General features: G+C 41.1%; 2 protein-coding genes across 4 annotated transcripts; both read right to left on the minus strand.

The window, feature by feature from the left end:
• Positions 1-354: 354 nt before the first annotated feature.
• Positions 355-22,761, minus strand: LOC114402269 (coiled-coil domain-containing protein SCD2-like). 3 transcript variants are annotated; one of them, XM_028364779.1, is made up of 17 exons: positions 22,371-22,759; positions 22,130-22,284; positions 21,877-21,952; positions 21,714-21,755; positions 21,565-21,627; positions 12,397-12,446; positions 12,283-12,310; positions 12,025-12,099; positions 11,843-11,953; positions 11,699-11,759; positions 3,767-3,883; positions 3,475-3,596; positions 3,310-3,379; positions 1,972-2,013; positions 1,821-1,861; positions 1,363-1,489; positions 355-720 (listed from the first exon to the last, which is right to left on the minus strand). In XM_028364779.1, the coding sequence occupies exons 1-17, from the start codon at positions 22,659-22,661 to the stop codon at positions 608-610; spliced, it is 1,584 nt and encodes a 527-aa protein (XP_028220580.1). In that variant the 5' UTR covers positions 22,662-22,759; the 3' UTR covers positions 355-607. The 3 variants fall into 3 exon arrangements, with proteins under 3 accessions (XP_028220580.1, XP_028220582.1, XP_028220581.1); XM_028364781.1 differs by having other exon boundaries at positions 22,130-22,280; positions 22,371-22,507; XM_028364780.1 differs by lacking the exons at positions 355-720; positions 1,363-1,489; positions 1,821-1,861; positions 1,972-2,013 and adding an exon at positions 2,020-2,902 and having other exon boundaries at positions 22,371-22,761.
• On the minus strand, positions 16,172-21,558 carry LOC114402270. Its single transcript, XM_028364782.1, has one exon. It carries the CDS (start codon positions 20,171-20,173, stop codon positions 19,268-19,270), a length of 906 nt encoding a protein of 301 aa, XP_028220583.1. The 5' UTR covers positions 20,174-21,558; the 3' UTR covers positions 16,172-19,267.
• Positions 22,762-22,816: the final 55 nt, after the last annotated feature.

Here is a 22,816-nt window from a genome sequence, read left to right on the forward strand (position 1 = left end):
TATTCTACAATTTAATTATATACAATGATAAAATTGATATATTACAATAATAAATTAGTTATAAAAAAACAATAGGTCAAGTTGACCTGATATTGTCTCAAATTTATCAAGATGATCCAGTTCGGATTTAATCTTGAAAAACTTTAAAATATAATTAAACATTAAAATAAAATAACATTTATAAAATAAAAAATAAGTCACTTTCTTAATACATACATACTAACTTTCTTCAGAGGTTTTGATACATACATGATTACATATCAGTCCAAGATTTGAACTCAAAGAATAATATTTTAAAGGATTAAGTATATTTACAATCGTGAAGTAAAAAATCAACTATTGACATTTTAGTAATTTTATAACTTGTTATAAAATATTTATATCTTATATAAATTTATAAATAAGGTACTATATGAATGATACATGCATTTAATGTCTTGGAAACATGCATTTATCATAACAGTTACTATACCTAGAGCTTAACAGTAAGAGTAACCTTGTTTGAACGAAAAGTGGGAAGGTGACAGTCTCCATAAGGAAGATGAAATTCACAATTCATATGTATAAATCAGCAAACCTTGCAAGGAAATTAAGCACAAATTTCAGGTCAAGTCAGCAGCTTTCGTGCAATAGTAAAGTCCTGATCAACTTCCTTTCTGGATGCTTCCCAAAGTCGATGTTCAATCCCCAATTTCCTCAGTTCAGAAAGTCCCTGCTCAGCTGGAATTTAAAAAATCCACATAAGTAACTGAATGCAAATTTTCTCAAGAAAACCAAGCAAGAATTCATCCCTAAACCTACTTAAAGTCATTGTCAATTGGGGCAAAATTAAAACATATATCTATTATGTGTTTTATGAGAAGACTAGCAAAATAGGAGAAAAGTCAGATACGCAAACTAATTTAGCATCCCTAGGTAAATTGGCATGGAATAAAGAAGCAGAGAGAAGGAACAGTTATCTATGTTTTTGGCACATGGTATATGACATGAACAGTAACCCTAATGCACTGCTAGGCAGAACGCGGGAACGGTACTACATAAAAATTCCAAGCGCATGGATGCTTTTGAAGTGTAATGTTGTGTCTGAAACAAGTGGCAAATACAAGTCCGACATAACATAAACACGGCTCCTGTAAGTCTCCATTAACAAAGAAGACTCTCGTCCTTTAAGGTGTTATTCAACTATGTCTTCCATGATTAAAGGTGATCAGTAGCAACTAGCAAAGCATCAACTCAAGAAATATGTTAATGTTGACACCTTAATTAAACATTTTTTTTTTCAAACCAATTGGCACAATACTGGATTGATACGTCCATGAGTACTAGTAAGTAATTAATTAAAAGAAAAATGTTGGACACTACCATCAACGGCATCATGTGAGGTAGGTGAATGCCCACTCCGACCAATCCAAAACCGAAGACGTTCTTTGGCAATGTCCTCCTCTATACCATGAGCCTTGGCTCTTCTCCAAAAATATGTCAGCCAAGCCTGTCCACGAAGAGTAAATTCACAAGGAAGGCATGTTTCAGTAATACAAAGCACACATTTCTAGTCAGACAGTGAGAACCATGAGAGTAAATGTCACCTTCACTGGTTACTAATCCAAACAAGGTACAAGACATCAATATTTATGAAGAGGTGGAGGTAAATCATTAAAAAGTACATCTTACAAAAAATTAAAATCAAAGAATCATGTAATCCAGAATCTAGAAAAGCATGCCTTCTCGTAGAGAAAAAATGAAATATACTGCAATATACAGACATTCCAAGAAGCTGATAATAATAAAAAGCATGAATAGTTCATAAGAGAACAGGATACCTCCTTGAAAAGAACATCCTCAGATTCCTCTGGACTCAATTCTACATAAAAACAAAGATATTTAGCATAGTTTTAACTTATCATTTTGCATTTTGCAGAAAAGGGACAATGCATAGCTATTTCAGCTAATAATAGGTGGGAGAAAACTTACCAAATGCTTCCATAAACTTAGGGTCCCCAGGTGATTTAATATCTGGAGATGGCCAAAAGTGTACCGAATGTTATTAGTACATAAGAAAGATGGATTTCAATCCGACAGATTTAATGCATTTAAAAACAGTCAAATAGAGAGGCAACCCAAATCCATGCACATTTCATGGATTCACTGTCTTCCAATAAAAATTATCTACAGTCAGCCATGTCTTCTTCCCAGTTAGTTGCCTTGCCTCCACAGGAATTTTCCCACAGCCTATTCACTTATGTCAGTGGCCTACCACCCCACCATTGCCACCATCCTGTTTAGAGTGCACTGTGCTCTGATCAACAAGCCCCTGAATATCTGTTGTTCATCCTTCCACACACCTGCATGTGCATTCTAATGCCATTTGATACATAGTCGATGTGCCACTTCCAACTCCAATTGCCATTGGTGTTGCTTAAATCACCAATTTGCTGCCCTCTCTTCAAATTTGGCCCCACCTTTTCCGTTATGCTTTAAGCTGATGAGTACATCGCTTAAATCTAATGACAAATGCTTTAAGCTGATGAATACACTTGCTTAAATCCAATGACATATCCTGTGGGTGTTATTTTGCACCTCATGATCCGAATCATGGCTGGTGCTGATGCCACGATACCCTAAAGGAGGAGACCCCCTATTTTCACCAACTATGACAATGCTCCTCTCTCTACTGACAAATTAGTTGAAAGCAACTATAATTAACCTTTAACAGAAAATTGTGGTTGACTGGCCAAGGCTACAAGGACTATGACAATGCTCCTCTCGCCAAGAATTCTTATTCTATGCTTGATGCTGAAGGAGAGAAGATTGATGCTTGACTGCATTTATATTCTATGCTTGATGCTAGACTGGCTGTGTAGGGGTGATAAAATTCACTATTCATTCCTACTTGAAGGGGGTCCTCCATATGAGTCAAAATATGAGAAAACTGATTATTTTCTAATTTTTAAATATAAACGGTAATGCTCTTATATATACTAAATCTTAATCAGTGATAATCGAGAAATAAAGGAATAATATCCACTTCAATAGTTACAGATGATATGAACAATATATGATCTATATGATAGAACTTAGCAATCTGATAGTGGATTTTGAAATAAAATTATCTAGTAAAGTTATTAAAAGGCATAAGATTGAGTTTGACTTACACTGATGTAAACCAATCCCTTCTCATGTGTGTGTTTGTGTGGTTTTTAGTATGCTTCCCTTTTATCTCTCTTGAAAGAGTCATAAAAGTACATGATTTGGGTTGACAATCCACACAAACAAGATAACAAGAATAGTGACAACAGTAGGAACACATACCTGAGACTAATTGTCGAGCAGAATTTGGACGCCGTTGTTGGGCTAGTGCTCGCACAATAGCATCCTCAACCTTGCAGAGGAACATGACAAAAAAAAAAAGCTTAGATAACTGAATTGCCTGTAACTGAGGAACGTCAAGCAAACCTTTAAATATTTGAAGAAAACCTTTAAAGAAGCAAGCTCCTTTAGTCCCATTTCAACTGAAAGCATACTTTCAATATTTCCTTCTCCAGTAAGATCATTTAAGTCAGGAACAAGTTTGCTCCTCTTCTCTGTTGCATCATCACCTGCTTAAAAATCATAACAATTATCTCTAGAAAATTCACATGTCCATGCAATAGAAATATAGAATAATGAAAATCATCACTATAAGGAAAAATATAACATAGAGCATAGATTTGCCCTACTATGCAGCCAAACTAATATGAACTGTAGAGTCCAAATCTTTATTTCATGCCTTTTTCCCAGCATTCCTCCTTAGCCTTTTGTCCAGCAGAAACAACAACCTCAAACGGAAGAGGGGCTAAGGATGACCAAAGTTCATACTTTGAAACTGCAACATCTGCACAGATGCCTATAAACCATGGAAAAAGTTACACTAGATAGAAAACAGCAGTAAATGAATCATGAAATTGTTCACTTATCCACATCGGTTGAATTCAAACTAGATATACAGACAAAGTATAATTTTATAAGCATTCAATCATACAAAAATTATAAAAGTGATACTTAAAAGCCTTGGTAATGTATTCCAGTGCTGCTAAGAGATTCTTTTGAGTTTTGCCTCATCCCCAGAAGAAAAACAAAAAGGAAGATAAATCACTAACAATTGTAGCTTTGTTTATTTTGGAGCTATATGTCCCAACATGCCAGCAAGCCCAACATGTAACCATCACTTGTCAGTTTAACAATAATACTAACATGAATAAATGGTGAAAAGATTATGATAAACAGCTCTGAAAGCTTATTCAGGTTCTGTAATAGTGATTGACATATGGAGTCAATTGATATTAAAAATTTAAAATGGCAGAAAGTTGTCCATAGGCTTGCTCCTTCTGTTAGAATTCCGCGATCCAGCCAAAGAACAATGCTGAAGAAAGTTGTCCATAGGCTTGCTGTGCAAAACTCTATCTTCCTTCACCCATGAGTTGAATTCCCACCATAATGGCATAACTTTATAACAAGTGAAGAAAAGGTGGGAAGCAGATTCCACTTGGCTTTGACAAAAAGGGCAAAGGACGTTTTGGAGGACAATCTGCCTACTAATTAAATTATCCTTAGAAGGAAGCCTATCCCAGAGTAATCTCCATGCAAAGGATAAAGCTGCAGGGGGGATTTTGATTTCCCAAAGCTGTCTAAAGCCACTGTTTGGCTGATGGAGAGGCTGCTCAGATCTGAGACAGTTGTAAGCAGAATTTGTAGAGAAGATTCCCGTTGGTTGAGCTCCCCACACCCAATCATCCTTCAAGTCTGCAACAGGACTTAGAGCTGAGGTCTGGTCTATAAAAGCTGTTGCTTCCCCCAATTCACTATCAAAGAGGTGCCTTCTCCAAGAAAATTTCCACTCCCAGCCATTTTCTCCAAAAATCCCCATGCTTGCCACTGTCTGGAATTTTTGAGAAGATACCTGATATAAATCTGGGTATTTTTCTCTAAGAACAGAGCCATCACCCACCCAAGAGTCTTCCCAAAATAAAATTTGATCCCCACCACCCAATTTCCAAAGAAATTGCTTGTTGACAGCGGTCATACTACTGTGCTGAACAATTGATCTTAAATCAGACCACCAAGAGGAGAAATTATGTTTATGAGGACCCTCTTCCAAGCCTCTCCAACCCCTGTATTTAGAGGAGAGAATTCTGCTCCAAAGATGATCCGGTTGCTGGAACAACAACCATTTCCACTTGATGAGGAGAGCTCTATTAAACACCTTGATATCTTTAATTCCCAGCCCTCCCTTTTCTTTAGGAGCACACACTTGCTGCCAAGAGATCCAAGCTATCTTTTTCCCTTCTGAATTGCCACCCCAAAGAAACTGTCTTTGGATAGCAGTGAGTCTCTTGATGACTGCTGAGGGGATTCTGAAAAAAGACATATAAAATAAGGGCAAAGCTGTCAAGACAGCATTGATTAAAGTAGTTCTACCAGCCATAGAAATGTTTCTGTGATTCCACTTGTTCAATTTGGCTTCAAATTTTCTGATTATAGGCTCCCACACCACCGTCCTCCTAGGATTAACACCTATAGGCATCCCTAGGTACAGGAAAGGAAACTGCAGAGGGCTACAGTGCAAGTAATCAGCAGCACGACTTCTCCAATCCTCAGATTTGCCTATCACACCGAATTGGCTCTTAGCAAAATTAATTCTAAGAACAGATACCAACTCAAAGCTTCTAAGAATAGCTTTAATAGCTGTGACATTGTCCATGGATGGTTCCCCAAAGAAGATAGTATCATCAGCAAATTGAAGGATGTTGACTGGAACTCTATTCTTGCCTACCATGAAGCTGTTGTAGCAATTTTTAGACACAGCTTCCCTCATCAAACCTGTCAAACCTTCAGCAACCAGGTCAAACAAAAAAGGAGCCAAAGGATCTCCTTGTCTCAAGCCTCTTTGGGGTTTAAATTCTTCTGTTGGGCTTCCATTTACTAAAACAGAAATGGATGCTGTTGTAAGGCAGCCCTTTACCCACCCAAGCCACCTCTCATGAAACCCCATTCTTCTCATCATGTAGAAGAGGAATTGCCAAGACACCGAGTCGTATGCTTTTTCGAAATCCACTTTAAAAACCAGGCAAGGCTTCTTAGATCTCTTAGCCTCCTCTACAACCTCATTGGCAATCAAAACCCCTTGAAGTAATTGTCTGCCCTTTACAAATGCTAGTTGCCTTTCATCTATTAGATGATTCATGACCTTGCTTAGCCTATTTGATAGGACTTTAGCAACAATTTTGTAAACACAACCAATAAGGGATATAGGTCTGAAATCACTAATAAGATGAGGATCCTTGATCTTAGGGATAAGGGCAATGAAGGATGAATTAAGGCCCTTAGGGAAAACTGCATTTGCATAGAATTCCGAGAAAAACCTTAGGAATTCAGGCTTCAAATCATTCCAAAAATGCTTTAGGAACCTGAAATTGAAACCATCAGGCCCTGGACTTTTGTCACTCCCGCAAGACCATACAGCTCTATAAATCTCCTCCTCTTTAAAAGGTTCCACCAGCATTTCTCTCTAATTATTGGACAGAACATTAAAGCAAACCCCATCTAGGTTAGGTCTGTTCAAAGAAGGTTCAGCAAATCTAGATTGGAAGTGCTGAAGAATTGCAGCCTTGACCACAGCAGGTTGATCTACCCAATTGCCATCAATATGAAGCCCCCTCAAGTTATTCCTTCTTCTGCTAAGGTTAATAATTCTGTGGAAGTAAGAGGTGTTACCATCACCCTCTTTAATCCACTTACTTCTAGATTTCTGTCTCATGATTGATTCATAGAGAAGAGATTGTTCCCAAAGGTCAGACTGAGTTTTTTTAAGCTGTTGAATGTCCTGTTCAGAGGGGTGAGCTGTGAGAGAGTCCTCCATATCATTCAGCTTTTTCTGAGTTTGCTTCACCTTGCTGCCTAGATCTCCACAGATATCTTTACTCCAGGATTTTAGTCTAAATTTTAGGTTCTGAAGTTTGCATTTTAGAGCATATCCTCCCCAACCCGAAGGCTGGTTTTCAGACCAACAATCCCTAACCACCTTAGTGTAGTCCTTGTTAGAGAACCAAGCATCAAAGACTCTAAAAGGCTTAGGGCCCCAATCAGAACGTTTCGAGTTCAACAAGATGGGGCAATGATCTGAATAATTCCTTTCAAGATTGAGTTGGGAACTATCAGGCCACTTAGAGAGCCACGCATCAGAAACTAACACTCTATCAAGCTTACTCTTGCAAGAGCCATTAGGCCTAACCCAAGTGAAAGGCTTCCCCACACAGGGGATATCATCAATCTCCATATCAGCCAACCACTCATTGAATTCGGCTATAAGATTAGCTTCTGAATTAGGGTGTCTACTGCCCACTCTTTCAGCTGGATGTCTAATACAATTAAAATCTCCCACCAAGCACCAAGTCTGAATCTGGGACTGACTCTTCTTTGAGAGCAGCTTCTCCCATAGCTGCCTCTTGCTTTCAATGTCACAAGGAGCATAAATGTTGGCCACCACAACTCTCTGCATTTCTGCCATCCAAACTCCCTCCAGCATGATGAATCCCCTTTCAGCAGTTTTCACCTCAACCTGGAAATTATTATTATTCCAGATACACAATAAACCTCCAGCAGTATTCACAGCAGGAATCCATTCCCATTCAAAATCTGATTGGCCCCACAAAGACTGACACACTGCCTTATCGAAAGTGTCCCTCTTTGTTTCTTGCAAGCAGAGGAGATCTATATTGTGTTGCCCAACCAATCTCCTGATAGAGGCCCACTTTAACCCTCTACCAAGCCCTCTAATATTATAAGATAGAATATTCATTTTAAGAATTTCCTGCTACCCAGCTCACCAGCTTCTTTTCTATCTCGACTCTCCATAAGAGCATATCTTTGAAGAATCTCCAGGTCGTCTGTAGTTGCCCCCACACCTATGTTTTCTCCAATACGCCATAAATGCTGAGCTTCTTCCAGTACCTCAGCATTACACTCAATGATACTTTTGAGTCTTGTTCCTGCTTCCACATATTTCTGATTGCTAACCTTGGCCTGGTTGTCGATATGAGTTGCTGAATCATCCTCCCCTTTTTGAAAGTGGGGGTGATTGTCCTTAGACTGCATAGAACGAGCTTTGGAGAGGAAGTATCTTTGTCTAGTATAGACTTTGGAGTACAAGTCTGGAGTTCCTTTTTTGGTTTGGGCTACAGCTAATAATTCCTCCTTATTACACCCCTTGAGTTTCGAAGTTGGGCCTAAAGATTTGTTTGTGTCATCAGCTATTTGAGAGTGATCCTGATGCTCGTCCGAAAGAGCTACAGAATAAGCCTCCTGCTTATTGCACCCCTCCTGCATGATGTTTGGGCCAAAGTTGCAAACTGGCCCAATACTGTGATAACTCTGCCCCGATATAAGGTGAGAGTGGGTCTGCATGTCGTAGTCATCTTCTTCCCCAACATGGGACTGGACAGCTAGTACGACTGGCTCAGCATTCAAATTCTTTCCCAAATGCTGATTATTGTGCCCTTTTTGTTGCTGTATTTCCTCTTCATTGCAATCTGCTCCCTTGTCTGGTCCCGAAAAGCTGGTTCTTAGGTCAAGCTTGCCATATTTGGAGCCCTGAGTGCCTAGGGAACTACCCTTTGACTTTTCCCAATGGGTAACGACCACCTGGCTATTACCCAGTGGTCCGAGAGCATGATCGTAGCCGTTAGACTCCCCCTCTACCCCTTGGATATCGGACGGAGTCCGTTTCCCGTGGGGCGGTTCCGGCGAGCAGGAATGGTGAGTGTCGCCGTCATTGGTGGCGTCGTCAGCATCTCCGACATCCTCCGAAAGGATCTCCTCCGACCACCCTTCGGACATCGCAGGTCTATTCCGGGCCGACCCGACTTCAAGCCCTATCTCTTCCGCTACCCAGACCCGATACTGTGAGTCCCCCACACAAACACGAACCTCCGTCCTGATCGCCGGCGGGAGAGGAGTCCGGACCAGTAACCGAGCTCGGTCTAGTCTATAGCGATCTTCAGTATCATCATCCAGCTCAATGACGTCGCCGATGGCAGCTACGGCTTTCCTGAAGTTATCCTTATCCCATACCTGAATGGGGAATCCCCATACCTGAAGCCAGACTACCCTGTTTCGGGGCCTACATTCCGGCGTCCATTTCCTTAGAGAATAGAAAAGGGAGTTCCCAGTTTCCGCTTCCATACGAATGATTTGCTGGGCCTTGTGATCAGACAACCCAGGCAGGAGAACCATGTCGTCTCCGAGGTATATACTTCGAATATTGTACCCCAACTCCCAAACTATACGGTCCTCTAGAGATCCCACCTCCATCACCTCTTTTAAGTTACCAACCCAGGCTTTAGTACACCAGTACCCCCTCCCTTCTTCTGGTTTGATACAAATGGTTGTTGTTGTTTCTTCCTCTCTATTTGTATCTCCTGTGTGAGCCCCATTAGCCGTTACGTCCGCATATGTTCTCGGTGGAAGTCCAGTGAATACCCCGCCATGCTTGCTGGGTCTGTCTATAGGCTTCCTCCCGATGAAGCTCTTGTTCTTCGAGTCTACCTTCTGAAGCCCCCTCTCGAACCTAGGTAGGTTAACAAATAGTTTACAGTCATTGATGAAGATATTGTCCAACCTCGTTTCCAGCCCTTTAACATCTGACACTCCCTTGAACCTCACGAATCCATATCTCCGACCTTCCTTATTAAGCCTTTTAGCAATATACACTTCACGAACATCGCCCCACTTCTTGAAGTAACCCCATAGCAGCGCCTCGTTAGCTTCGTCAGGAAAGTGAGTGAAGTAGAAAGAAGTGATATCGGGATTGCTTCTCCAGTTGTGACTGTAGTACTTAGAGTGACCCCCTGGTTCCGAATACTTAGATTGTTGTCCCTCTATCAGTTGCTTCTTCGTGGCCTTCGCTGATCTTCTGGATACCACCTTGGTCCAGCTATCTTCATCGACATGGCGGAGGACCCATTCAGAGCCAGTAGTTCGTGCCTTTCCATAAAGCCTAGTCGTTCGGTCCATACTCCTTCTTCTCCACGACGAACCGCTCCGATCGCGACATGACTCCCTCTGTCGTGTTCTAACTCTCCCTCTCCCTGTCTCGCTCCTTGTCTCTCTTACCCGCTCTCTCTCTCTCGTGATATCTCTCTTCCTGTATCTCACCCTGTCTCTCTCTCTGTCTCTCCCACTCTGTTTCTGTCTCTGTACCTCATCTCTCTCACTCTCGTCTCTCTCCCTCATCTCTTGTCTATTGTTGGCTGCCCAAATACAAGAAAAACAAGGATTTTGATGTAATGGGAGCAAAAGTTCAACATCAACCAATGTAAAAGGAAAATGGAAGAAATCTTATCCACCTTGTCAACACTATGGAAAGAAAGATCATCGTCCATTTAGATGCTGGAGAAGATCTGATGCTAAGTGCAGTGATTGTAATCAAATGGGGCATGAAGCTGTTATTTGCAAAATCATGAATCAACCACATGGAGAACTGCAAAGGCTGTTGATCAAGAGGAGGAGGTACAAGAAGAGTACCTGTTGGCTGCTACATGTTTCTCTAGCATTGAATCAAGTCAAAATTGACTTATTGGCAGTAGTTGTACTAACCACATTGAAGGTTCAAGTTGGAAATAGCAAGTACGTCACTGCGAATGGAAAAGGAACAGTAGCAATCTCAACCAACAGAGGTATTAGCTCATTTCTGATATGTTGAATGTTCCTAAAATTGATTAAAATTTGTTGAGTGTTGGACAACTAGTTGAGAAAGGTTTTAAAGTGTTGTTCGAAAACAAAAGCTGATTGATTAAAGATGCAAATGATAAAGATATTCTCAAAGTAAAAATGAGAGGAAAAAGCTTTGCTTTAAATCCATTGGAGGAGGAGCAAATAGCATTTACAATAGAAGAGAATGTCACTGTATTGGCTAATTCTGAAATAGCAGCCCCCAAGTCCAGAAGTGGTGCTACTAAAGAAAAATCTGAAGCTACTGTGAAGGAGCTCACAAACAAGCTGATACAATTAAGTGAAGATGCTATAAGAAAAAAAATTATGAGATTTTGGCTAAAAAGGAGATGAAATAAAGGAGCAAGCTGAAAAAATTGAGCCTGGGGAGAAGTGTTTCAAGTCCCCGACTAAGAACTTGAAAGCTGAAAATGCCAAGGCCCAATCATGAGAAGGAAGCAACAGTATTTCAGCAGAAAATTCTCATCTAGAACAGAAGATTAGACTGTTGATGTCTTTCTCCAAGGCACTGTAAATCAGCATATTGAATTTGCAGCCTCCAAGGCAAGGAGGAGTGATGGGAACATGCCTTAGATGCTGTCAGAGTTTTAATTTTTAGTTTGAATAAGTCAATTAGTTAATTGATAAGAATTTGTTATTGTACTGTTAGAGGATTAATCAGTTTTTTTTTTTTTTTTTTAATTTAGTTTCTGATTTTGTTTTCCCATTATCAGCAGCAGCTCCTAAATTCAAGGAGCATAATCTTTTTATTCTGCTATTTCAGTGTATTTATATGTATATATTCAATAAAAAATAATCATCAGCAGTTCCCAAATAGATATTCACGTTGCTTCCTTGCTGTTTGTTTCAATTCTGCATTTTCTTTATCTCAAATTAAAACCAACAGCTACTCCCAGAAAAAAGAAAAAAGAAGTTAAAACAGACAGTGGCTTACCATATTTTGCAGCTAAACCCCAATAACGAGCAAGCCAACACCTCTTTAGAACAACTTCTTCCTGACAAGAAAAAATTCTATATAACAAGTTTTCTAAATAACTAGCAAATACCAATTTACTCCTGCAACCGTGGAAGTATATACCATTTCTTTCTGAGTTAATATCATTCTTTGAGTCATTGATCGAAGAGCTTTTACTTCAGATTCAGCTCCATTAAGCTGTCTCACTGCAGCCTCGGTCTCAACTTTTGCATTCTATTTCAGAGGAAATAATTAAACACATATAGCAACCGGTGTAGAGAATGTTAAAAAAGTGGCATATTAACCTCAATTTCAGCCTGTAGAGATGTGATTTCTTTATCAACTCCATCCTTAGAGTCTTTGGCATTTTTAAGCGCAGCCTGTGAAATATAAAGCTGTATTGAAGGCATTTTTTCACTAGGGGACTAAGCAAGAAATGGAACACCCTACTATTTTGGTAAACAATATCTCCATTCTCTATTCTCTAATAATATAAATTAACTATGTTCACAGTTTGTTTTGTATAATTTCCAGTTCTACAGTGCAAGTTATCTCCACATTACCTCTCTTTGACGCAATGCTGCTTCCTTTCTGCAATTTAGTAATATGGGGGTGTCATACACACTACTAAGTAAAGGAAAACCCATTTACAACAGTTTAAACTTTAATTCACTTACCTGCTCAAGAGTTTTGCTTCCAAAGATACACCTTCTCCAAGGGAAGCAACCTACAAAGTCAGAAATAAAAGATTAAAAACTGCAAATGAAGACTTGACAGAAATTTCATTGGCACATTCACATATATAAACATAAATATCTAAGTCAAGTAATAAAATTTCAAAAGTAAAAAATGGAAAGTTCTATTAATTAGAGAGAAACTCTTTCAGGTATGATTATTCTTTTACTTTTTGGTTACATGAGGTATAATGGGATGGAATGCAAACTCTTAGCCTAATGGTAAAGGCAGTGACCATTGGGCAAAAGGCCACATTCTCCTAGCATAGCATGGTAAATTATAATAGCCAACTGGGAGCATAAATACAACCCACAGGTAAAAATGATGCTAATTATGCTCAGACAGAATCTCAAATCAAAAGCAAGAGGAAAATATGGATAAAATATGTTTTTGGTCCCTCCAAATTTTTTTGCCTATCTTTTGTTCCTCTAATTTTGAAGTGCACTACTTTTGATTCTCAAGCACTATCTAAACCACTTTTCGTCCCTCTATAAAGTGTCATCTAAACTACTTTGAGTACTAAAAGTGGTGCATTTCAAAATTAGAGGAACAAAAAATAGATAAAAATTATGGGCTTAAATATGTTTTTTATACTAATAAATATCTGATTTTTGTGCTTGCTCCGTAATAAATTTTTGTTTTGCATTGAGTCTTGTTAAATTATGTGTATACATGCTTGCTTCTATTTCCTGTTTAGCTTGTTTCAGAAGACAGCATTGTAATGTCCCATCAAGCTGTCTTCTCATCAAGCCTTGTATTGTGTATATATATATATGTGTGTGTGTTAAAGGCAATAAAACTTAAGCTAAGTGAGTGAACTTTACTACTCACTAAAATATCAAAGCTTCAAGTTGGCATCAGAGCGGGTTCTGTCCGCCGCCGTCCACCATCGGCCGCCGCCATCTCCGGCCACCATTTTCTCCGGTGAGACCAGGGTTAGGATCGCCTTGAAAGCGCAACCCAACCCCTGCAAGTCGCGCCGCCATCGGAACTCCCATGCACCACCACGCGCCGTTACAACCTCGCGCGTTTTTCGGCACGTGAATTCCACGTGCCGCCGTGCAGTCATCGGAAGCTTGCCCAATTTGTTTCGGTAGCTTCGTCGGCCTCTCCTGAGTGTGTTCCAGGTGTTGGTTTTTCGTTTCGGCAAGCTTGTGTGTTAGCTTGTGCTTCTCTCTACCCTTGTCTGTTAGGGTTTTCGTCATTGATCAGAAATGGCTTCTGTTGGACCTGCCTTCTCCTTTTCTAGAACCCCGACAATCACGACTGCAAAACTAAACTAGAAGAACTATTTGTCTTGGTCTGCTTCAGTTGAGCTGTGGTTTCTCGGCCAAGGACACCATGACCACTTGGAAAAAGGTATTGATATTGTTCCAAGTGACAGAAAATCTGAGTGGGAAAAGCTAGATTATCAGCTCTGTGCTGTCTTATGGCAATCAGTTGAGACAGATGTTTTGGAGATCCTTAGATTGTTCAAAACATGTTGTTCCTTTGCCAATGATATTCAGAGTTTGTTTGATGCAACCATGAAGGTCACAACCCTTAAGCAAACCAGCCACGACATGATTGCACACATAGGCAAAGCTCGGGATGCAGTGGAAGAGTTGAAGAGTTTCCTTATGGCTGATTCGCTGGAAGAAGTGAATAGAAAGCTGGATAAGTTCTAATATGGTTCTTATCTTGAGGAGTCTCTATTCAGACTTTGATCAGGTGCGTGATCAAGTTCTTGCCTGAGATCAAGTTCCATCGATGGAACATTATATGGAACAACCTCCTGGGTTTGTTGTTCAGGGGGAGTATGGTCTTGTGTGTAAGCTACGCCGATCTCTCTATGGGTTGAAGCAATCTCCTCAGACCTGGTTTGGTAAATTCAATCATATTGTTCAACTTTTTGGGTTGAAACGAAGTGAAGCTGATCACTCTGTTTTTTATTGTCATTCATCCCCTGGGAAATGTGTTTATTTGATAGTATATGTTGATGATATAGTGATTACAGGGAATGATGCTACTAAGATTTTCCAGCTGAAGGAGCACTCAATCATTTCCAGACCAAAGACCTGGGATATTTGAAGTACTTCCTTGGAATGCCGTTATGCGTATTCTTAGATATGTAAAGAGAGCTCTTGGTCAAGGATTACTATATGAAGACAAGGGTAATACGCAAGTATCTGGATATTGTGATGCAGATTGGGCTAGTTGTCCTATTGATAGGAGATCTACATCAGGATATTGTGTTTTCATTGGAGGGAATCTTATCTCTTGGAAAAGCAAGAAACAGACTGTTGTTGCTCGATCCAGTGCAGAGGCTGAGTACCGATCTATGACTATGGTCACATGTGAACTTATGTGGATTAAGCAACTTCTTCAAGAATTTTTTTTTATTAGCAAAGAATAATATATATATATATATATATATATATATATATATATATATATATATATATATATATATATATAATAATTGAGTACCAGAGGTACCAAAAATTACAAGTTACAGCATGTAGTACAGAGAGTTGGATCCATTTGATGCTTCATGAAGTATTGGTATGGATCAATTGCAATCTACATAGGTAGGAAAGCTATCCACATCAAATTTTAAAACCTATGCTAATGTTGCTGAACCACTGATTATAATGAGTGGCGAAATCCTTCTCCAAATTCCGGAACCATGTCCAAAGCAAGAAAACTGCATCTTCCAACATTTTGTTGGCATTAAATGTTTCATTTGAGAAGATGATGTTGTTTCTGTGCTTCCAGATGGTCCATGTCAGTGCTAGCCACCACCACTTCCATCTGTTGGCCCTTATACCTTCTATCGGTAGATACATGTGCTGGAGGAAGTGATGCTTTGGGTTAATTGGGAAGACTTCCTCAATGTTCACCCATGATATCACTTCCCACCACACAAGGAGAATTTTGCTACAATGGAAAAACAAGTGACTGGCGCTCTCCTCTGAGCTTCTACAGAAAGGACAAGTGCTATCATCTAATTCAATTTGTCGCCTTCTCAGATTTGCTCTTGTCGGTAATCTGCCGTTAAGCAATCTCCATGCAAAAACTGATATTTTATTTGGGGCCTTGAGTTGCCACAATTCCTGAAAAGCTCGATCTTGGGTCTCCTCTAGTGTCTCCCCCCTCATCACCCAGTAGGAGCTTTTAGCAGAGTACTCACCGGATGTGTCTTCTGTCCATACCCACTGGTCTCTATTCTGGGGCTGAATTCTACAACACTCAATCTCTTAGGAAAGAATCAGTCATGTCTATCTCACTATCGAACAATGATCTCCTCCACCTGAAGTCTCACTCTCACCTTGTATCCCTGTAACTTCCCATCTGCTGGATGACTTGGTTTTGCTGACGTGAGATGGCATACAACCTAGGATATTTGGCTGATAGAGGACCCTCTCCCCCCATCCAATTATCCTCCCAGAACCTAAATTTGTCACCACATCCGATCCTCCACGTCGTTGCATTATGTATTGCAAGATCAAGTTGCGGATGTTGAGACGCCAACTTCAGGTCCCTCCACCATATAGACTCTCTGTTGACTCTAGGTGCTTCATTCAGACTCCTCCATCCACCGTACTTAGACTCCAGTACCCTGGCCCACAGTTCTTGCTGGTGCTGAAACAGGTTCCACTTCCACTTGCCAAGTAGTGCTAGATTAAAAGTATTGATATCTTTAATCCCCACCCCCCTCCCCCCCCCCCCCTCTTTCTTTTGGGAGGTACACTGTATCCCACTTGATCCAAGCTATCTTGTTTTGATCATGTGCTCCACCCCATAGGAATCGTCCCTGCAGTCTCACCAACTTGTCCTCCACCTTTCTGGGAACCCTGAAAAATGAAAAGAAATACATAGCAATGGATGTTAGGACAGACTGTATAAGTGTGACCCTCCCCCCAAAACACAAGTGTCTTTGCTTCCATTTCACTAATTTTCTCTCACACTTGCTAATGATAGGGTCCCATGTCTGACATCTCCTTAGGTTTGCTCTAATAGGAACACCAAGGTAGGTGAAAGGGAAAGACAACAGACTACAGTTGAGATAATTGGCTGCCTCAATCTTCCACTGATCCGACATACCCAATGCTCCGAAACTGCTTTTGACAAAGTTAATTTTGAGACTAGATACAAGTTCAAAGGTCCTCAAAACTGCCTTGATTGCTTTGACATTCTGCATAGAAGCCTCACCGAAGAAGATTGTATCATCTGCATATTGGAGGACACTAATTTCCACCTTGTTTAGACCAACTGGGAAACCCCTAAATATAACTTTTCCCATTGCTTGTGACATTGGGCCATTTAGGGCTTCGGCAACAATGTTAAAAAGAAGCAATGCTAGGGGATACCCTTGCCTAAGTCCTTTTTGGGGGGAGAACTCAGGTGATGGACTACCATTTATCAGTACTGAGACAGATGCTGATTTTAGACACCCCTCAATTGGATCCATCTGGTGCAGAATCCCATTCTTCCCAACATGTAAATCAAGAAATCCCAGGAGATGGAGTCATACGCCTTCTCATAATGAACCTTAAACACAATACATGGCTTCTGGCTTCTTTTCGCTTCTTCAACCACCTCATTTGCTATTAGCACACTGTATAGCATATGCCTTTCTTCTATAAATGCTGACTGTCTTTCATCTATAATGAAAGGCATGACCTTCTTCAGTCTGTTGGCCAATATCTTAGCTACTATCTTGTACATACAGCCTATCAAGGAGATCGGTCTGTAGTCATTCAGTCAAAGTGGATCCGCTACCTTAGGGATTATGGCAATGAATGATGCATTAGAGCCCTTTGGAAAAACCCCGTTGACATAGAATTCGTCCAGAAACCGGAGAAAATCAGGTTTTAGAATATCCCAAAACTGCTTAATGAATTTAAAGTTAAGTCCATCTAGGCTTGGGCTTTTTTCACTCCCACAATTCTAAACAGCCCTTTTGACCTCATCCTCCTGAAATCACTCCACAAGCAATTCATTTTGCTGTCTGCCAATATTCCTGAAGCATATCCCAACCAGATGCGGTCTATCGTAATCAGATTCTTGAAAGTGCTTCAAGAAGAATAGCCTAACTGCCTCTTTAACTGCTGTCGGCTCTTCAATCCATGACCCATCTATCATCACTCCATTTAAGCAATTATTTCTGCAGCTCGAATTGATCAACAAGTGGAAATATCTAAAATTGCAGTCGCCTTCTCTGATCCACCTAGACCTCGCTTTCTGTCTCAATAAGGACTCCTGTGAGAGAGCCGCTGCCCATAATTCTTCCTGAAGCTTCTTCCTAGTCATCAATTCATAAGGCTCTAAGCATCTTTCAATTGTGTCCACTTCCAGCTTGTTTAGCTCTTCCTCTATCTTCTTGTAGTTCTTAAAAGTATCACCAAACTGATCTCTATTCCAGGTCTTGATACTGCTTTTAAGTCTTTTAATTTTCTCTTTTAATACATATTCACCCCAGCCAAATTGTTGATTAGAAGTCCAGCTATCTTGAACAATCTTCTTGAAAGAGTTGTCTGTGAGCCAGTAATCAAGGATCCTAAATGGTTTAGGGCCTCAATCAACACATTTGGATCTAAGCAACAGTGGGCAGTGATCTGAAAAATTCCTATCCAGTGTGTGTTGGGAGGATCCAGGCCATTTAGCTAGCCATTCAGGGGATAACAAGAATCTGTCCAGCTTACTTCTAGCTGCTCCATTTGGTCTGGACCATGTAAATTTTTGGCCCACCCATGATGCTTCCTCTACCTTCAGCTCCGCAATCCAATCGTTGAACTCCCTAGAACTGCCATCCTCCACTCCCCTTTGGCAAACACCCATTCTCTCTGCAGGGTTCCAAATATTGTTGAAATCACCTAGAATGCACCACAAACCCCCAAAATGAAGGTTTTTCAGCTGCTTAACATTGTCCTGTAGCACTCTTTTACTTTGGATATCACAAGGCGAAAGTAGATGTTAACGATATGAACACGTTGAGCCTCCTTAAGCCACATCCCTGCTAACATTATGAAGCCATTCCCCATAACCTTCCTTTCTAGCATAAATGATTTTTCGCTCCAAACACATAAAATTCCACCTGCTGAATTCAGTGAAGGGAGTGTTGCCAAGCTGACCTCACTATCCCCCATATAGCTTGACATAAGGACCTATCAATGACCTCCTTCTTTGTTTCCTGGATACACAGCATATCTATGTGTTGTTTGGTGACCAACCTTCTGATTACTGGCCACTTGACCCCCCTCCCTAGCCCTCTTACATTGTAGGTAATTATATTCATGGGGTCATCCTCCTATTTCCCAACCTCTCGGCCTCTTTGGTATCTCTTGCTTCCATTTCCAATAATTTCTACACGTACCCCGTTTGCAATGTCCAACAAGTGACTCCCAAATCTGTTGCCACCTTCCACGGGGATTCCACATCTTGAAGCTGATTATGAGCCAAAAATGTGTCGTCAATTGCTGCTTGTACATGTATGTCTGTAGTGGGATTTATGTCTGGATGTAGTTCGTTTTGTTGCTTGTGAGTTAACTCCTGCGGTTTCTGATCTGGTTTGGCTGTATATGGGCTCGAGGCTGTGCAAGGGTCTTTGCAGCTTTGGGCTTCTTTCTTTTTGTGCCATGTCTTTCGTGAGTAAAAACTGCACGGGCTATTTGGGCAAACTTTTCTTTTAAATGGACTATGGTGTTGTTGAGTTAGTAATATAGCAGGGGTGTGGGTAGCAAAATCTAGCCGAGTTGCACATGCTTCCCCTTCATCACGTGACCCTTTTAAAAAAGGTGTCATCCTCCCCAATGCTTCAACGGTCCACTCCTAAGAGATTTTGCCCATTTCGTGCATGCACTTTTGGCTCCCGATAGGGGTACACCTTCCGCTGGTCTGCCTCCCACCTCTTTCGTGTAAGGCACCCCGGAGTGTGTTAGCGCAGTTGCTTTCGTAGGTATGGTCCGGGCTGACCGTGTCCTGGTTTGGTGCACAAGCCCATTGGATAATGCCTTTGTCCGTTGGGTAAGGTGGATCGATGGATCCACTGGGTAATAGCTTGCATTCTCCGTTATTGGCTGGCGCGGGAGCGAAACCGCCGTTCGGTGCTACCGACAGCGAGAGTGTGATGGTTGCTTTCTCCTCTGTGGTCGCCGTCGCGTCTGTTAACTTAGGCACTTGTTTCGTCGACCACGGTGTGGCGGCCCGCGGCGAACTACTGTAACTGCAGTCCGTCTCAATTTCCTCTGACAAGCTCCAGTCTCTCCGTCGTCCGTAGGAGTGCGTGTCTAGGCAGATTCCACATTCCTCCGTGATGTGCACATTGAACACCTCCCCTTGGATGTGTACACTCACAGTATGTCGAATTAATGGGCTCCATGGTGTTTTGACTAAAACCCACGCCATATCCAGCTTCCGCAGCTCCTCCACATCATCCTTGACATCCACCAAGTCGCCAATGCATGCCGCTATCCTCTTTATTTGCTCTGTGTCCCAAGCCGTTAAGGGGATTCCCCAACATCGAACCCACGTCAGCTTGTGACCCATCCACAGCTTCGGATTCCATCTCTCCAACGAGTAGAAGAGTGAATCCTGCCCTTCATTTTCTTCATCCATCAGTCTTCGTGCTTTGCTGTCTGTGAGTCCGAGAAGCAACACCATGTCATCCCCGATGTATTTCGGCGATATGTTGGCGCCGATATCCAATGGGATTTCATCTTCTACTCTGTCGAACATCGCCACGTTTCTTAATCTCCCCACCCATGCCTCTTTAAGCCATTTTTGGCCTGTTAGAGGTATATCTAGGTGAACTAATGATCACGACCCGTGGCAGGTACAATCCTCCTTGGTTGGTGTTCTTCTCTGGCTTGTGTATTGGGATGTTTCTAATCACTGCATCCACATATGAGCCGCACTTCGTTCCCGCCGTCACTCCTTGCTTCAATGACTGGTACATGCCTCTGGTCTCCTCTTTCTTTTGCTCATTGTGTGTACGTCCCCTAGCTACCGGTTTAGTCCTTTCGAGCTTGATTCTGTCAAATTTTGGGATGTTGACATACATCTTCAGCCCCCAAACATAGTGTTGTCCAGCTTCTTTTCTAAGAGGTACACATCATTAACCCCTCTAAATCTTGCAAAACCATACTTCTTGCCATTTTTGTTTCTCTTTTTTGAGATGAAAATCTCCTGCAAGTTGCCCATTTTTTTGAAATGGTGCCACAGGTCCGTCTCTGTTGCGTTGTCCGGGAAGCGTGTAAAATAGAACGATGCCACATCCTGGCAGTCTCTCCAATTTCCTCGCATGTAGCCATGTTGCTGCCCGTTCCTCTTTCCGGCGATGGTCAGGTAGGGACCCTCTCTTGCTCTCACTCTCTCTGTTGCTCTCCTCTCTCTCCTAGTCCTAACTCTCTCCCATCCATTGTTTCTCTCTCTCCTCTCATCATGATATATTCCTTTCTCTTGTTTTGGAAACACTTCTTCAAGAATTGAAGTTTTGTGAAGTTGCACAAATGAAGTTACTTTGTGATAATCAGGCAGCCCTCCACATTGCGTCCAATCCAGTTTTTTATGAGAGGACCAAGCACATAGAGATTGATTGCCACTTCATTTGAGAGAAATTATTGTCCAAGGAGATTGCCACTGAGTTCATCAATTCTAATGATCAGCCAGCAGACATTTTGACTAAGTCCTGAAGGGGAACTAAGATTCAGTTTATATGTTTCAAGCTTGGTGCATATGATTTATAAACTCCAGCTTGAGGGGGAGTGTTAAATTATGTGTATACATGTTTGCTTCTATTTCCTGTTTAGCTTGTTTCAGAAGACAACATTGTAATGCCCCATCAAGCTGTCTTCTCATCAAGTCTTGTGTGTGTGTGTGTATTAGGGTACAAATGCGAAATTGAATATATATTAAGGATCAAAAACATATTTAAATCAAAATTATAAAAGGACTAAAACTGAACTTTGAAAATTTTAGAGGGGTCAAAAACATATTTTAACCGGAAAATAATATTAATCACAAACAGTGCAGTAAGCAAGTACAAATTAGGGACTCCTGTTGCGTCAACTAAGAACAAGCAGACCATAGTCAATATGTCGGAACTAAAAAATAAACAAAGCCAGTACCTGCTTCTCAAGCTCCCTAACTCTGGCCTCTGATTCCTTGCATCTCTCTTCCTCGAGTCTGAGCTGCATTTTAGAAACACTTGAATACTTATAAATGATGTGAATTTAGAGGAAAACAATATTTGGCAGAACAAAGTAGATCATGGTACCTTGTCTAGAATACTTTCATTCTCTTCCTGCAGCATATCAACCTGTAGGTAGAGCAGAGATTTGTACATGTGAATTTAGAATGGTGTGTGTTCCTCAATCGAATTATCTTTCATAGAAAGTTAGAAAGATGAAAACAATATTTGGCAGAACAAAGTAATTAACCTCATCACGAAGTGCAGAAGCCTCACGCTGGTCTCCTGAATCTTTTGGTTGAAGGAGTCCAGCATCAAACGGAAATCTGTAAATTTTCCATTAAACTTGTTACATAAACGGTAATGGATTCCCGAGTTGTAATTGTTCATAAGAATGAAGGGACATGCATGATACGCACAAAATGGATCTATTGGCTATAAGAGAAGATGCAGAAAATGTAAAGAGGCAGGTGAAAATTAGTGACTGCGGTATGAGAAATTACCTTTTATCTTTGGGCTTATTATTATTATGAATGGGAGGGTCAAAGGGCAGAACAGGAGCTGGAGTCCTGAGGCTTAGCGGTGGTCTATTATTACCAGCAGCAGGTGGTGCTGGGCGAAGATACATTGATGATTCTTCTACGAGGTTCCGAGCTAACTAGCAGGTGAATGAGAGTTAGTTAGTTGGTAAATTAAGCATGCATGGGATAGGATAAATGTGGAGAGGAAGGGAAAGAATCGGACCGCAGGAGATGGAGATCTAGCAGAGCTCCTGGAAAGAGAGAGAGGTGGAGGAGCAGTGTAGCGAAATCCTAGATCGTCTTCGTCGTCGTCGTCGTCGTCGGCAGTCTGAGAAGCCATGACCTGGGCGAGGCGCTGAGCGGCGGCTTTGGCAGCAACATTCTGAGTCCTTTTGACGGTTGAAATTCCTCCTCCGGGGATAGTGAGCGAAGAGGAGCGAGAATGCCCATTACGCGAGTGTGATGGCGACGATATCACATTCCCACCAGATTCACTGCTCCACTTCCGCTCCATCTCCCAATCCCAATCTCAATGCTTCTTCTTTTTGCAAATTAATTAATGTCTCTTTACTGGTAAGTCGTTAGTTAGTCTCAGACCGAGTGTGAGAGAGACACTTTTTCTTTTTCTTCTCTTTTTTTATACATACTTATTTTTTCAAACTTAATGAG

This window comes from Glycine soja, chromosome 20, assembly GCF_004193775.1.
Source record: "Glycine soja cultivar W05 chromosome 20, ASM419377v2, whole genome shotgun sequence".
Lineage (NCBI taxonomy): Eukaryota > Viridiplantae > Streptophyta > Magnoliopsida > Fabales > Fabaceae > Glycine > Glycine soja.

Excerpts from the sequence above, each read along its gene's own strand:
- LOC114402269 (XM_028364779.1), bottom strand. The coding sequence starts at position 22,661 with ATGGAGCGGAAGTGGAGCAGTGAATCTGGTGGGAATGTGATATCGTCG. Across the intron at positions 21,953-22,129 it reads AATAAGCCCAAAGATAAAAG|ATTTCCGTTTGATGCTGGAC; the intron begins GTAATTTCTCAT and ends GAAAATTTACAG. Across the intron at positions 21,756-21,876 it reads CTTCTGCACTTCGTGATGAG|GTTGATATGCTGCAGGAAGA; the intron begins GTTAATTACTTT and ends CTCTACCTACAG.
- LOC114402270 (XM_028364782.1), bottom strand. The coding sequence starts at position 20,173 with ATGTTCGACAGAGTAGAAGATGAAATCCCATTGGATATCGGCGCCAAC.